The sequence below is a fragment of the Gymnogyps californianus genome, chromosome 2 (genome assembly GCF_018139145.2).
Source record: "Gymnogyps californianus isolate 813 chromosome 2, ASM1813914v2, whole genome shotgun sequence".
NCBI lineage: Eukaryota > Metazoa > Chordata > Aves > Accipitriformes > Cathartidae > Gymnogyps > Gymnogyps californianus.
In genome coordinates, this window is record NC_059472.1 from 27939677 (window position 1) to 27955186 (window position 15510).

Consider the following 15510-nt stretch of genomic DNA (forward strand, 5'->3'; position numbering starts at 1 on the left):
AGGTAATTGTTTTTTAATGGTCTTGCAATAAACTGCAATGAAAATTATATGACTCAGATGTAAATAAAAAAGTAGCAGATCTAAAATTAGCATAAAAAGCATACACATAGTACATTGATCGTTAAAGGAAAGGTACTTTAAAAGAATCTTCTGAAGTTCACATTTTTAGTGGCCACGGAATTAACATGTATGTGGTAGTTTGAATTCCATGCTATTCTATCTTTTATTGAAAGACTGGGGTAATAGGGAGGTAAGAGATCAATATTAGAAATTGAGAGAATGAGGATGGAATTAATTTGTAAAGGCTTGCACAAAAAGGAATTTGCTTTAGGAAAATTCAACTGCCCCCCACCCGGTTCAAAACTAAACATAATCTTGACGTAAGAAGTAAAAACAATGAGACACGATTGCCACATTTGCTCAAGTAATACTTTGGGAGTGGACATTCCAAGTCTCAACTTGAAACTTAACTTGTATTTGCTAATACAGTAGTAATAAAAATCTTTGAGAGACAGAAAGAGCTTTTGTTTGTCTAATTCTCTTTTCATGCCTTTCCCAAAATTGCTAGTCTATATTTTGTTTCTATAAAATTGTCAGTGTTATGTGTATAATTTTAGGTTCTATTCTGTTCTACAAAGTGTTGTATTGGGTAGCAAATCCTACAATTTTTAAAAAAAATCAAACAAAAACCCCATAAATTTGTCTTTACATATAGGAACATTACTTATTAAAAAATGTATTTTGAAGAGAGAAAGATACATGCAGTACTGGCAGAGCTCTGAAGAATATTTTGGTTGACTGGTGTTCTTGTATGAATAACTTGTATATGATCTGTTGTCTATCCAGTTAGTTTAGAAAACAATACAAAATAAATTAATTCTCAGATTAAATTTAAAGATACTGACCCTGCAGACATCTGAATAAATCAGAAATGCTGATTCTTGTTTCCAGTCTGAATGATTCAATTAGATAAAAATTAAGTTGTCTGAATTGTGTAAATGGACTGTATATAAGGCTTTTAAAGGTAGCTATGTTTACAGTTTATTTGCTGAGAGGGAACAAATGCTACTGTTTGGGAGTTATAAAAAACTTCTCTGTGTGTGTTGAAAATCAGAGGGATTGTAAAGAAGACTTCTTCCTCTGATTTTGTCTCAGAAGAACGAATAGCAACATATGTAGGATGTAGTTGCTCAAGGAGGAGACCTAGGTGTGTCTATAGGTTATTCCTCTATAGGTTACAGTGGTAGGAAAAAATTAATGAATGAATGTATAAAGAATGGGTTATCTGAAAGGATAATAACTGTCATCATAGTCTCAATCAGAATGAGATGCAGGAAGAATGTAAAGGGCTGAGAGATGAGTAGTAATTAAAAAAATGTATCTAGAAGCATGATGAGACATACATTAAAATAGGAAATGTTAGTGTCCTTTGACTTGGAGAAGACATAAGTATATGAAGACAAGGACAAGCGAAAGGGCAGACAATGTAAAAGAAGTTGTATATGCTCTCCTTTCTGTTTTACAGAGAAATAATGCAAGTAACTAAATAGAGAGCAGCAAATGATGTTTTAAGGCAAACCCCTGCCTATGGGGATTATGAGAAATTGTTTGTAGAAGACATTTATTCTAAGGGTTTTTGATAGCAAATATTGGTTCTGTAAATGTAATGTAATAATCACGTTAGAGATCATCATAAAGCAGTAAACGTAAGGAATTTTGTGCTCTGACAGTTTTGCATAAAATATATATTGCATGATTTATTAATTACATTATGTCCATATTAATATATGATTTCCCATTATGCTTCATTTTTATTTAAGCAAAATTCCATGACTTCATTCAGTAGAATATTTAACTAAAACTGAATCCCAGAATATGGTCCTTTAGAACTGTTTCTTTCAGGTTTTTTTAATTAATGAATCTGCTTAATTTTTTGATTAAAATTGCTTTAAGATCATTTTACAAAAATCTCACCTGATCAGTTACTGATGTGTAATAACACATGCAAAGAAACACAGATTTGATGTTAACCTTTTAATTCTTCTCTTGTGTTGATCTTGCAGCTGTAACTAAAGGTACTCCTGCATCAGCTGTTGTGGGGCGAGCCATTTCTCAGAGTTTGGCTGTGGATGAAACCATAATGCCAACTGCTGCAGATAACAGCGCAGTATATGTAGCTGATAAAGAAACAGAAGAGCAGACATGGTAAAGTATTCATGGAAATAGTTTCTAAGCTAATACTTGCAAATAAAGCAATCATTTGTGGCAGAGGAACTGTATCATTGCTATGGACAAAGATATACAGTGTTAGAAATGGCACTTACTAAATTGCTGTCACTCGTCTGCAGTGAGATAATTTCTGCTTTTGAGTGGTAGGTAACAGAAGACATCACATAGGACTTACATGACTGTCGTGGTTTAACCCCAGCCGGCAACTAAGCACCACGCAGCTGCTTGCTCGCTCCCCCCACCCAGTGGGATAGGGGAGAGAATCGGAAAAAAGTAAAACTCAAGGGTTGAGATAAATACAGTTTAATAGGACAGAAAGGAAGAAAAATAATAATACTGATGATGATAATAATAATAAAAAAATTGACAATAATAATACTAAAAGAATTAGAATATACAAAACAAGGGATGCACAACGCAATTGCTCACTACTTGCCGACCTATGCCCAGTCAGTTCCTAAGCAGTGATCCACCCCTCCTGGCGAGCTCCCCCCAGCTTATATACTGGGCATGATGTCATATGGTATGGAATATCCCTTTGGCGAGTTTGGGTCAGCTGTCCTGGCTGTGTCCCCTCCCAGCTTCTTGTGCCCCTCCAGCCTTCTTGCTGGCTGGGCATGAGAAGCTGAAAAATCCTTGACTCAGTATGAACACTACTTGGCAACAACTAGAAACATTATTCTCATACTAAATCCAAAACACTGCACTATACCAGCTACTAGGAAGAAAATTAACTCTATCCCAGCCAAAACCAGGACAATGACTCAGATACAATGTAGATACTGCATATCTGATTTGACTGTCTTAACTATTAAAAATGTTCAAGCCATTTCACAATTATAAAAATATATTTATCATAGCGGATTTTACAGTTTGTTTTTAGCACACCTACATTGTTTATAAGTATGTTCAAAGTACAGGTACAGCTTTTTTAAAAAGTGGTATTCTATGGTGTATCTCTGTGGTAACTTCTTGTGTGTTCACTTAATGTTTTTTCTCTCTAATGTAGTATGGAGATAGAGAATACTCCCCAGATGGATAGACGAGGGAAAAGGGCTTTCCAGGATCTAACCGCTGTGAAGAAAAACCCTAGCACAAGTGGCAGTGTAAATGCAGGAACATCGATATCTGGAGTGAACAGAACTTCTGGGTTTAGTCAAAAAAGTCATTCTGTCTCGCCATCTAAAATTTCAGAAGCTGGTAAACCTAGTGAGTGCACTTCACGTCACCAGTCTAACTCAATTACAAATTACTTCCAGGTAGCTAGAAAAAGGTATGTTGAAATGTTCTTGACATTATTTCCCTTATTGTTACATTGGTGCTGTTTCTGGAAAATAATTTTAACTCAAGGGATGTACATTTAATTCAAAACATACTTAAAAAGGTAATTTTTAGATCGTGTTCCTAGAATGGCAAGCTTTTCCTCAAGGGTACTTATGTTCAAATTTCACAGTGCAGTCACTAAAACCCCAGGAAGCTGTTATGTTGTGGATGCAGCTAGTCATATTCAAAAATGCTTTTGTAATTTCTTTTTTTTTGTAATTACTTTCTGGCTAAGGGAAAGAGCTGAAGAAGGAGAAGAAACATCTGTACCTAAACTAGCAAAACTGGAGGAAAGGTCATTGCCTGTTTCCAAGTGCACTGAACCCACAGCTTCATCAGTGTGGAACAGTGAATCAGAACAGCATCAAAAGGAAAATAACATCCTGGACTCAAACCCAAATTTTGCATTAGAAGACACAGGAATAAAGCTTATGAGGGAAAGTGGCAAACTAGCAAGTGATAAAACAGACACTAAAACTACTTCTAGTGAAAAGCATGCACCGAAGAAGAGAAAGGAGTTAAATGATTTATCTGAAGATACAGAGACACTAGAAATTGTGTTTGGAAGCAGAGACCTAGAGTGGGAAGACCAAATGGCAGATCATGACCAGGAACCTCAAGGAAATACACAAAAAAAAAGATGTTTGGAAGCCAAAGGAAGCAGGATTCAAGAAGTAAATGTAAAGCAGAGAGAGGATAATAAAATATTGGTAAGTTATATTCTTCTCATGTACCTAATCTTGAAATTTACAGCTGTATTAGAAGGATGCAGATAGCTCCTTTAAGGATGAGGCTGCCTGCATATAGAAAGTGGCTTTGTAAAGTTTGTTTGCTTAAACTTCTCAAATCACTCTGAACTAAAAATTGATATGATGTATCTATTACATGTGAACATTGCAGTGTTACACCTATCTAAATGTTTTTTCATTCTTCAGGACATTGTTTCTTTGTGAATTGAAAGCTGCTTGTATTCTGAAAGTTCTCTCTTTTTGCTTGAAGTAGGGCTATATTCTGCTGTAGGTAGAACAGCAGAATATATTCCTGGTCCAAGAAAAACTTCTCATGTATGTTGTTGTGTTAATTATAATGTTGATATTTATACTAAAATAATACTCAATTATACTATCTTTACGTAATGAATTTTCTGAAGAAACCTTTAGTTGACCTCTTCTGTTGAATACCACAGTAGTGTCCAACATCTTTCAAGTCAGAATCTCTAGATGTGACGTGAAAGACTATTAAAATTCCTGTATGAGGCAATTCAAATCACTAACATCCTCTTAAAAAACCCAAACCAACAAAAAACCACCAAAACAAAAAACAAACAAAAAAACCAAAACACAGCTTGTGATTAGTTTTCTTGATTATTTCTCTGTTTTTGTTTTTGAGAATAAGGCAATTTTCTAAGAGAAATGAAGAAAACAATGGATTTTTAGTGAACAGTAGCCACTTAATTGAAAAAAAACTAAAAGCAGGTTTGTAGAGGAAAACAATGTTGATAGCTCTAGCAAAGTAGACTATTAACAACGCAGAGGGAAATAAAAGAGAAGGAACAAGTTTAGTTTTTGTTTATTTAAAAAAATACATATATTAAAGCTTACTGTCCAGTCAGTTCTTATACAGTGTAGGCAATGTTTAAAGGCTGTAATAATAAAGTTTGAATGTATGATTGAGTAGCTGGAATTTGCAAGATACCTTGGATCAGATGAGAATTAGTAATTGTTTGTGCAACCTTAGCTCCGACCAGCTTAACACTCTTCTCTTGATACTTTACTGGAGCTTGCTTCTGGCAAAGTGTGAATTTTGAACTTTGTTATAATGCTATTTTTTTTTGTGTTACTAACAAGCAAATTTCAAAACACAAGTCTTACAATTGTAGAGAATCTTTGTTTCTTGCTCTTTATACTATCAGAGGAGGTACTTTCTATCAGGTCTGACTGTACTGAGAGACTAAAATGGCTGCTTGGAATAGTCTTTTGAATTTTGTTATGGCCTGGGCAGTTTTTCTAGTCTAACTTCTTGTCAGGATTATGAAGGAAAACAAATTCTTGTGTATAACTAAACTGTTATTTTATCAGATGCGCACTTAAAGATTTTTGCTGACAAAAAGTCTTCTAATAGTTTAATTAAGAATGATCTGGTTTATTCATGTAAATTATATTTCCAGTGGAATAGGAAGGAGATTTCATGATAAAGCTCCACGGGCATATTTATGTTACCTATTTTCTTTAAGTATGGATGCACCTTGTGTATCTGGCAAGACAGAGAATGTGAGTAATTGCCTCAAAATCTACAGGGTGCATAAAGCTGATCTGATTTTTTTTCAACCACTGAAAATAATTTATGAAAGGCAAATCTAGTTTTAAACTACAGGAGGAAAGCAACCTGCAGAATACTTTCCTATTCTAGTAATGAAATGTCCTTCCTGCACACATGTACACTTAACATATGAAATTGAAAATGCTACTTTTTATATTCAGAAGCTTTTACAGTATTTTCCAGAACCTGGCAGGACTTTGAAGATTGTACACATGGACAAAACTTGCTACCGGTATAAGAAAAAAAATTGTGAGAAAATAATAGTGATATTTTTAAATAGAAAAAAACCCCAACAATTGTTACAGTGTACATAAAATCATAAAAATTTAAAAATACAGTACAGTTTCTTTTCTGTCTAAATATTTATATTGAGTTGAAAATGCTTATTCCACTATAAAGAACAGAAAACAATTTGATGTAATTAAATTTGCATTTAATTTCAGTGTTACATTTTAAATAATTTTTAATCAAATAGGAAGAGGAGGAACGTGGATCAGTTCTAACTTCGGAAATGAAAAGTGGGGTCAAGCAAGAGTCACCAGTATTGGTAAGAAACCAGTTAACTGTAAGTTTGAACAGCAAACTTTGAGAAGCATTAAGAAAATGCATCAAAATTTTTGCTTTTAAGAACATAGTATTTGTGGATCCCATTTCAGAGTAAAGGAGGTTCTGAAGATTGTACTGCTTAAAATAATCACATGTAAATTTGAATAGTACAGTCCAACTTATTGACTGTGAAAAGACAGAGCAAACTGTAGTTCATCTGCATGCTTTTGTAATGCATTTGGATGGATACTTAAGGTGACTGAAACTACAGAAACCTAATGTAATTGTATTAACCCTTCAATGTGGTTAATACTTGTACTGATGTTTTTGTTAGGTTGCTGCTTAAAGACCAGACAAGGACGTAATCTGCTTGTCTGCTCTAAAAAGATCACCACTAGAATGGAAGAGATGGACCATTGAGAAAATAGATGTAACATACACTGATTAACAGTAAATAGCATGCTAACTTTGTTATAGGTGAGATGAAGGAAGGAAGGAGGGGAGAATTGCTGGGAATGGCAGTGAGGCAGAGGAAAAGGAGATGAGGCTAAATGAAACTGAAATGGAAAGATTCTGAAGAGATAAAGGAGAGTGTAGCCAGTCAACAAGGGGCAGGATAAAACCTTTTCACATATGTACAGAAAACAGTCCAAGAAGAGGGATTGCTATGCAGGTATACCAAAGTTCAGGGTCAGCGCAGATTAAGGGACTTTTCATTTATACTTTGCTATAAAACAACTGTACTGCATCTGGGCTGGAGCTGTCCATGAAGATAGTTTAACATTACTTGTGAACGTGTCCTGCACCCAGACTTCCTTTTTAATCCACATAGATCTAGCTGCAAGCAGCAAAGTGTGCATGCTGGCATATGAGCATTCTCATGTACAAGAAGTTGCTTCATTGGTCAGATCCAGCTTACAGCCCTAAAGTTGGCCTAAATGGTAAATCTGTAGGCTAGAATTGAGCTGAAGACGTTCAACTTTGTCTTCTGTGAAGTTAGCTGGAGTTTCCATAAGAGTAAGCATACTTGATTAAATTAGTCCAAGTAAGAGGCAAGGTGGAGAGGAGGAGAGAAGTAATTCTTAGGTATTAGCTAAACTGGAAAAAAAAAATATTGTTTTTTTTTTTACTTGAAGTTTTATCTTGAAGTAAAATCCTAGTGAAATGAGGTACAGTGACTTCGTTATTATTACTGCAGTTCTTAATAATCCTGTCTTTTCAACAGATGTAAATATGAGAGAAATAAATTTACTGAACTCCTAGCTCTATTGGTAGTGTATAAAGAGGTTGAGAAGTATATCCCTCTTCTTGGCTTCTAGCACTGCTGCTGCTCCCCCTCGCCCTTTTGTAATCCTAACTTTTGCCTCAGCTGTGCTCATGATAATTTCTTTCTCTAAAGTTTATACTGTTACATATGCTGTATGTCTGTTTATACACTTGAAGTGTTCCTTCCTTTTTCTTCCCACGTAAGAACGACAACAAACTGCAAGATGACTCCAGCAATCTTCCTAGCAGACTTCTGTTGAGTGAGTTTAGATCATTGGTTGTCAGCCATCCAACACAGAACAGTCAGCTTACTGGAAATACCAGCTACGGGGGAAAGAAAAATTTCAAAATGTTCAAAAAGGTTAGTGTGTATTTGAAATGGTCACAAGATGGCACTATTTAAAAATACTAAAAAGTATTGCCTTAAGATTGTAGAAATATGTTATGAAAGACTCTTTTTTTTAAATTGATAGTAACTACAGAAAGAAACAATTTAAATACCATATTATACTGTTAATAAATATTTTGCTAATTGATTGAAGAAGTACCAGGCTGACAAAGGCTTACCTCATGCTAGATTATTTAGATATTTGTACTCTCTATTCCAAGCTGTTACTTGGAATAAGTTGTTAAGTGGTGCCTACCATAACTTCTGGTAGTACCTCTAAAAGCTAGTAATTTGACTTCTCCAAAGACCTACGTATAAAGCATATGCTGATTCAGAATCTTGCATTTTATCTAATAAATCTTGGATTTCTAAATAGAACTAAATCTACTATCTTACAAAAGTAAGATTATTGCTTGCTTGGGTCCTGAAGATAATTTCAAGAAGATTCTTAGTGTTCAATGTAAAAATACCACTTCAGCTCATATCAGGGGAAAAAAAAAAAAAGTGGTATAAGATTACTAGAAATGCATTTCAGTAAAATATTACGTAGAGAGTGAGTTACATAATGCAACTGCCAGCTTTTTTAAATAGCATTTTAAATTTCTGATAGTATTTTCTTTTCCACCATTTTGTAATAGATGCTTATGCATTCTGATGATAAAATAGAATCTATCAGTAAAAATCAGTTTATAATGTTTTCAAACTCCATTTAATGTACTATCAGATTTATTTAGCATATGTAACTTGTCAGCTATTTTTTTTTTTGTTTCTTTTGGTAAAAAGTAATAGCTTTCTGTAAATGCATTTTTCACTTCAATCTGTTTTAAATATGATTTCTGATAAATTCCTTATTCAAAGGAAGTCTGGCTGACTTTCTTCTGTGGTATCTGAATAGACTTTCTGAATTTGTTAAAACAGACCTTTTACTTGCATTGTGCTTGCCTTGTATTGTAATTGTAAGAATTTATTGTCCGACAGGTAGCTTATCCAGGGGCAGGACAACTTCCGTACATTATTGGAGGATCAGATTTGGTTGCTCACCATGCCAGAAAGAATTCAGAGCTAGAAGACTGGTTAAGGCAAGAAATGGAGGTAAGAAAATATTTCTTAAAGATGATCAAACAAAAGCTTGACTTATGTAAGTGGTCATACCAACCTGTGGTCATTACTGAAATACTTCAGAATTTTATTTTTTAAATAAAAGCTCAGCCAATTAGCTATCCACACATGCTCATAGGAACATACACAGTAGAAAAGTTACTGGAAGTCAGAGGCCAGTGGTAAGGCTCATCTTTTTGCTGAGTATTTGAATTCCTTTTACATGCAACATTCATATAATCAGAAATATTGATTTAAAGCAAAATCAATAACCTAAAAGAGAATGATTTTTTTTTTTTTTTTTCAGTAAGCAAAATAAGCGTTATGGAAACTTGTGACAATTAAAAAAATGTGACAGGGAGCTAGGAAGAACTTCTATATGGTTAGCTGTGTTTAAGTTGTTATACAGTACAATTGATATTCTACTCTTGAACAGAACAGAAAATACCTGAGTAAAATTCTGTTGGAGTATACTGAAGAGATGTAGTAAGAATACATTTAATATTTGGTCTGTTGTGAAAATCTTCACCTTTGTATGTAAAAGTTCTAAAAAATATTATATTTTATCATAGCAGTTCTCTAGCACTTTCATTTTCTACTAGTTTCTTTAAAAATACTTGCTGATGAGTCATATTCTGTTTCCACAGCCTAATCAAGATCCTGTAACGTCAACACTTCTTGATTATCTTTTTTTTTTTTTTTTTTTTAATCCCTGGGTATAGATAACGCTAATTAAAATTCCCTTTATGCACCAATAATCAGATAAAAATTTCCCTGTTTCTATAATGATGCTTAAAAAACAAAAAACATACTTCTGACCAAAATTGGTATCTTGCACAAACTAATCCGTTCCATTAGTTGGTAGCAGTAGCCAAACTTGAGTAGTGAAATATATTATCTAATGTGACTATGCACTGAATGGAGTACTTAGAGAAAACTTATTTCTTCAGGAAAAACTGTGTTAGTGCAGGAATATATTGTTCTTCTATATTGTTCATTAGCTTCATCCTTAACATCAAATATTGAATATACTCATTTTCTCAGGAACAGAACCGACATGCAAGAGAGGAATCGCTTGCTGATGATCTCTTTAGGTAAGAGTTTCATGTTTCTGTTTAGAAAATGTCTATTTTTTGCATCACATCTTTTTTTTGACAAATTCCAATTTTGTAAAAGACTACTTTGACTATTCTTTTCAAAATTCCATGTATTTCCATGTATGGAGTATACCCAAAATGACTTAACAACTTCTCTCAATTTTTTTTTAATGCCTTAAACTTTCAATTTCATTCAGACTTGCTACAATCTTTTAATAAGAACATTCTCAGACAAAAATGTTGCTATTTCCTGGCTCATGTGCACAAGCTTGATTGTTCACAAAGGCTGGGAGAGATTCTGGGGTCAGGCTTTCCACCATTAGTGTTTGCTAGAGCCTAATGAAGTGTTTTGATCTTACAATTAAGTCAGTCATCTGAACTGTGAAGAAAAAGTGATGGGGTCTGCCACTTTTTCATTCTGGCCATGGCACTTGTTTGTCCCTGTGCTGAGTCACTTGAGGGAGCTAAAGCAACAGAATACTAGTTCTGTGAAAAAGTGATTGGCAGGACTGCTTTCTTTTTTTTTTGATCTTTGAAGTAATGATTCCCAGAATTTAAAACAAAAATTAAAAAAAACCACCCCTCAGTAAATCCTTCAGTATAGCCCCACTGTGTCCCTTATCTTTGAGACCTTAAGCTGCTTTCAAACCCATTCACAATGAAAGAGCTCCTACCTTTTTTTTACTTGTTAGAAACTCCCTCAATGCCTTACCACCTTTCCAGTTTTCAGATTGAGGAGAGGAGGCATTTTTACACCTATCATTCTATGCTCTTGACAGCATAGTAGAGTCATTAATTCTGTCTTAATCAGTGCTTATGTCACAGGAGTTTGAGAGATTTCTTCGGTAGGTCCAGGTTCACCTTGGGTGTTTGCCATTGCTCTTTGCCATAACTCATTACATTTGCCTCTAAACCACAGTCTGTTTCAGCAGTTTTCTTTCAATAACCCTCACTTCAGTTGTCTACCACTTTCCCTAATCTCTCTTTTGAAAGGGAGAGTCATCCTACTCAGTTGATTTCCTGTCCGGTTACTTTCAACTGTAATCCTAATTTAATGATTTATAACCACTTTCTAATTAAAAAAAGTTCTAAGCCAAGTTTGCCACTTTATCCAGTCTTTACATCTGCAATACAGCCTTTAAATATATGTCAGTTATGAAGACATTTATAAAAACATGGTGCAGCTTGATTGCTGTGCTGGAATATTAACTGGTTCAAAATATCTTGATTAATTTTAGCGTTTCAAAACACAGCAGTGGAAACTTAGATAATTCGCATGCATTCATGCTTAGAAAAGTTTTTACCTCAGCTCCAATTTATTTAGGATAGTTGTACTTACAGAAGTTTCCACAGTCAAAAATATTAAAACACACAATTTAACATTCAGCAGTTTGTAATCTACTTCTAATTTTGTCCTTAATCCTGAGTAAAACTACTTGGCGTAATGCTAATGTTAACAGCTGCAGTTTCCCATGAAAATTGCATTTGAAGATGCCATTAGAAAGAGTCATGAGGTACTCCAAGGTAAAGATGAGCTAGAAAGAAAAACTGTGCCCTCAGCTGCTACTGAGTACATACTGACATAGAGGAGGAAGGGAAGGCAAGGCAAGGCATATCCTACTATCTGCTAAGACTACAGATAAATGGATTATGTTCAGTAATAGCCCTTTGTATCCTTGCTCCCTGTTCCCAGAAAGGTCTTTTGTTTCTTTGTGCATTCACTCACTGTAGTGGAATCTCTGTAGTCCTTTTTCCATTTCAGGCCACAGGCACTGTACAGTTTCCTTTCTTTGATAATGTTGCTAGATTTCTTTCTGTCTGGAAAACCTCATCCAGGCTTCATTTAACATGGAAAATGGCTGGAGGTGAGGGAGATTACACAAAAAGATGTTCATGACTGTCAGTGTTGGCATCTCCATAGACAGTCACAGACAGGGTTGAAGCTGTTGCTGTCCTGATGGCAGGTTTCCATCATGTATCATCCCCTTCTCCTATCTGCTTATCTTTCCCCCCTCTCCTTCCCCGCCCCCCCCCCTCCCCCCCCCCCCCCCAAAAATAGGATTTGGTGTCCAGGACATACTTAAATGTTAGAACTAATGTGTTACAGTGCTATAGCAATAAATTCAAAGAAATGCTTCAAGATTTAATATAAGGATCTCATTTTGTTTAGCAAAGGCTTCATTATTTTCTTACTTTTTGTGTGAAGAAGCAAGCAACCACTGTTTGACTTCTCACCTGCCATGCATTTGACTAACACTAAAATTTGTGCATTTAGGTAGAAAAATGTGTATGGTGAAGAAGGATGTTTTTGTCCAAATCACTATCAAAGAAACATGATACCACATATCAACATGTGTAAGAGCCATTCAGAAAATCTTACTGCATTAACAGCTTGCTCTGTTAATTAACAGTTAATAGTAGAGTGTTTCTTTCAAAGGGTACACATTTCATTTTTGCCAGAAGTCTGAGTTGTATAGCAGCAGCAGTGACTTCTAATACCTTTCTAGTTATGTGGTGATGTAATTTGGCTCACAAGTTGTCACATTTTCCTGTCTAAGCAAAAAAATTCTTGATGAATGAGAGCAGAATTAGTGGAAGTAAAACTGCCTGATCATTCAGTTGTGTCCATAAGTTATTCATGCACGAATACAAAACACATCAGAATTTCAAAGAAGTGACACAGGATTTTGGGAGGTGAAGCACAAATGGAGAGAAAGAGAAGGCCAAGGGATAGCAGTGTCAAGCAGAGGCAAAGTATAAGCATATTGCAGTAAATCAGGTAACTATTTAGTATATCCAGAAAGTAGATCTAAGTTACTAAAAATCAATCAGAAGCTGTATAAAGGGGAAGGTAAGGCAAGGAACTGCTTTATGTGGGAGTAGGAAGCAGCAGAAAGGTTTTGTCTGAATGAGTTGTGGCCAAATGTTGTACATGGCTGTTAATATACAGTGCCCCTTTCCCCTCCCTCCCCTTTTGTGTGTGTGTGTTTGGTTTTTTTAGTAAAGAACTTAATGTTGGGACATTAAAGGCTCAGAGAAACTTGTTCATGCATCAGAAAGATTTTAATTAGCTAGGAAGTCAGTGAAAATTTTAGTAAAGGTTATCTCTAGTTCATGCACAGGTTCTAGCTTATGCATCCTTCAGTCAAATTGTAGCAACTGTAGGTAATTATAGAAGTGCAGTCAGGGAAAGGACTGAACACTGACCAATCCCTTGTTATGAATATATAATAAAGCTATTTACATCACATTGTTAAGTTTGAATATCATTAAGTTTTACTTATTTGTAACAAATTTTCTTTTTTGTTGCAGATACGATCCTAATGTGAAAAGGAGAAGATAAATTGTGACCTGAATTTACAGTGATTCTCTGGCAAAATCGGCTTTCTGTTCCTTAGGTTTGCTGGTTACAGTGTGTAATATATACCTACGTATGACCATTTGAGCTATCTATTATTGTAAGACTTGTTTTTAAGTCTTGCTTTTATTAAAGAAAAAGAAGAGTTTCTTTCGCTGCTTGGTACTTACAGATTGCATGTTTTCAAGACCTTAACATTATTTGCTTCAGAGTAATGCTCATTAAAATACCATAGATACTTAGGATTTCATTTTAGGCTGTTTATTTCTAATGTTTGCTTATCAGTACTATTTTGGGAAAAAAAGGAAGTTAGCATTAGGCTTTTTTAGAGGCTTTTAGAAAGGCTTTGTTAATTAGGTTTTTCGTATATTGTCAATTTTGTCTTGAGGTGGAGGTTTTTGAAGACTTCATAAATAAGTTAGACCAAACTTTAAATTTGTATCTGAGTAAACAAGAAGTATTTAATATTGATAAGGTCAAGCTTCTTCCTATTTTTGAAGTCGGTGACATCAAATTATTTTTAGCCAGCCACCAATTTTGTGCGAAGGCAGATTTGAAACAAATGCTTAATTTCTAAAATTCAGTGATTTTTGCCCTATTATGTCTTCAAATCTTCAATATTTGTTTGAACAGCCTACAGTTAGACTAGAAACACTCTTATAAACTCAGAAAAAGATACCAAAAAATTTTGCAGCAGCAACAAGCATTTTAATTTTGGTTTCTTGGGAAGGGAGAGAGAGGCAAGTGCAGTTTCTTTCTCTGCATATTTCCTTTCCTTTGCAAATAGAAGAGAGCTATGTTTGGCTGTTTAAGAACAAAAGATGTATACGGAAAGCCCAAAAGATGCATGATGAGAACCATCAGATTATGAGAGTCTGTGTACTTTCCTGTAGTTAAATGAGAAATAACCTTGTACATTCCTCAGAAGTGTAAATTCTGACATAATGATGTCTCATATCCTGTAATTGTTTTTATTTGTAATGAGATTCAAGTTAGAGGGGGAGAAGACTGAATTTGATAGTTTCTGGGAGTCAAGTGGGAGGGGGGACCCCACCCCCAAAATAAGATTTTATAGATCTTGTTTGAGATGTCTTCTCTGTATCAACACTTCCAACATCATAGATTTCTTTGCAGTCTTTCACAGGCAGCTGTGTGCTCTCAAGAGGGGAGGGCATTGTGGGGATTTCCACAGTTCTGCTGAGAAAAAAAAATAAAAGTGAGGATCAGCACTTCGCTAAAGATATAGCCAGTGTATGTTCCTGTTTTGGGTCCAACCTGAGGGTGCCTAATAGGTGATAGTTTGGTTTCTAATTCAGTTGCATCTGCTGTCTGGTTGATGAGAAGCCTGTAGATGAGTGACCCTGAGCCTTTTGCTCTTTCGACATGAAGTTATGCTTGCATTAAAAAAGAAGCTTAGACACCTAAACCTCTACCCCTTACCCATGGCTTGAATTGTAATTCCAAATTCATGTAACAAATCCTATTCATAATATTGAAGCGTAACAAATTCTATTCATAATACTGAAGCTTTCCTTCTGTTTTAGCTTAATTTTGTCCTGATTTTCAGCTCCAGACATTAGAGGAAACATGCTTGTTGGCTTACTGGTTTGGGCCTTCTGTTAATGAAGTTTCTGAGGTAGATGATAAAGGACATGATTACATGATCCAAGTCTTGGGAGCCTGAACATCCAATAAATTAGATCAGTATTTGCCTTACCCCTGGAACTATTACATTAACTCGACCTGATGTTTCCTTTATTTTAGAAAACATACTGTTGTGGGCTAACCCCAGTAGGCAGCTAAGCCCCGTGCAGCTGCTCACTTGCTCCCCCCCCCCCCCCCAGCAGGATGGGGGAGGAGAATCAGAAGGGTGAAAGTGGGAAAAC

General features: G+C 35.1%; 1 protein-coding gene across 1 annotated transcript in view; it reads left to right on the plus strand.

Annotated features, from left to right (window-relative positions):
• The window catches only part of NBN (nibrin), a 32695-nt gene extending 18828 nt beyond the window's left edge, over window positions 1-13867 (plus strand). Inside the window, exons 9-16 of the mRNA XM_050892333.1 lie at window positions 2064-2205; window positions 3239-3502; window positions 3788-4262; window positions 6347-6418; window positions 7889-8044; window positions 9050-9163; window positions 10214-10263; window positions 13579-13867. Of these exons, the coding sequence (XP_050748290.1) occupies window positions 2064-2205; window positions 3239-3502; window positions 3788-4262; window positions 6347-6418; window positions 7889-8044; window positions 9050-9163; window positions 10214-10263; window positions 13579-13609 (1304 nt within the window). The 3' untranslated portion in view covers window positions 13610-13867. The remainder of the gene's footprint in view (window positions 1-2063; window positions 2206-3238; window positions 3503-3787; window positions 4263-6346; window positions 6419-7888; window positions 8045-9049; window positions 9164-10213; window positions 10264-13578) is intronic.
• The last annotated feature ends 1643 nt before the right edge of the window (window positions 13868-15510 follow it).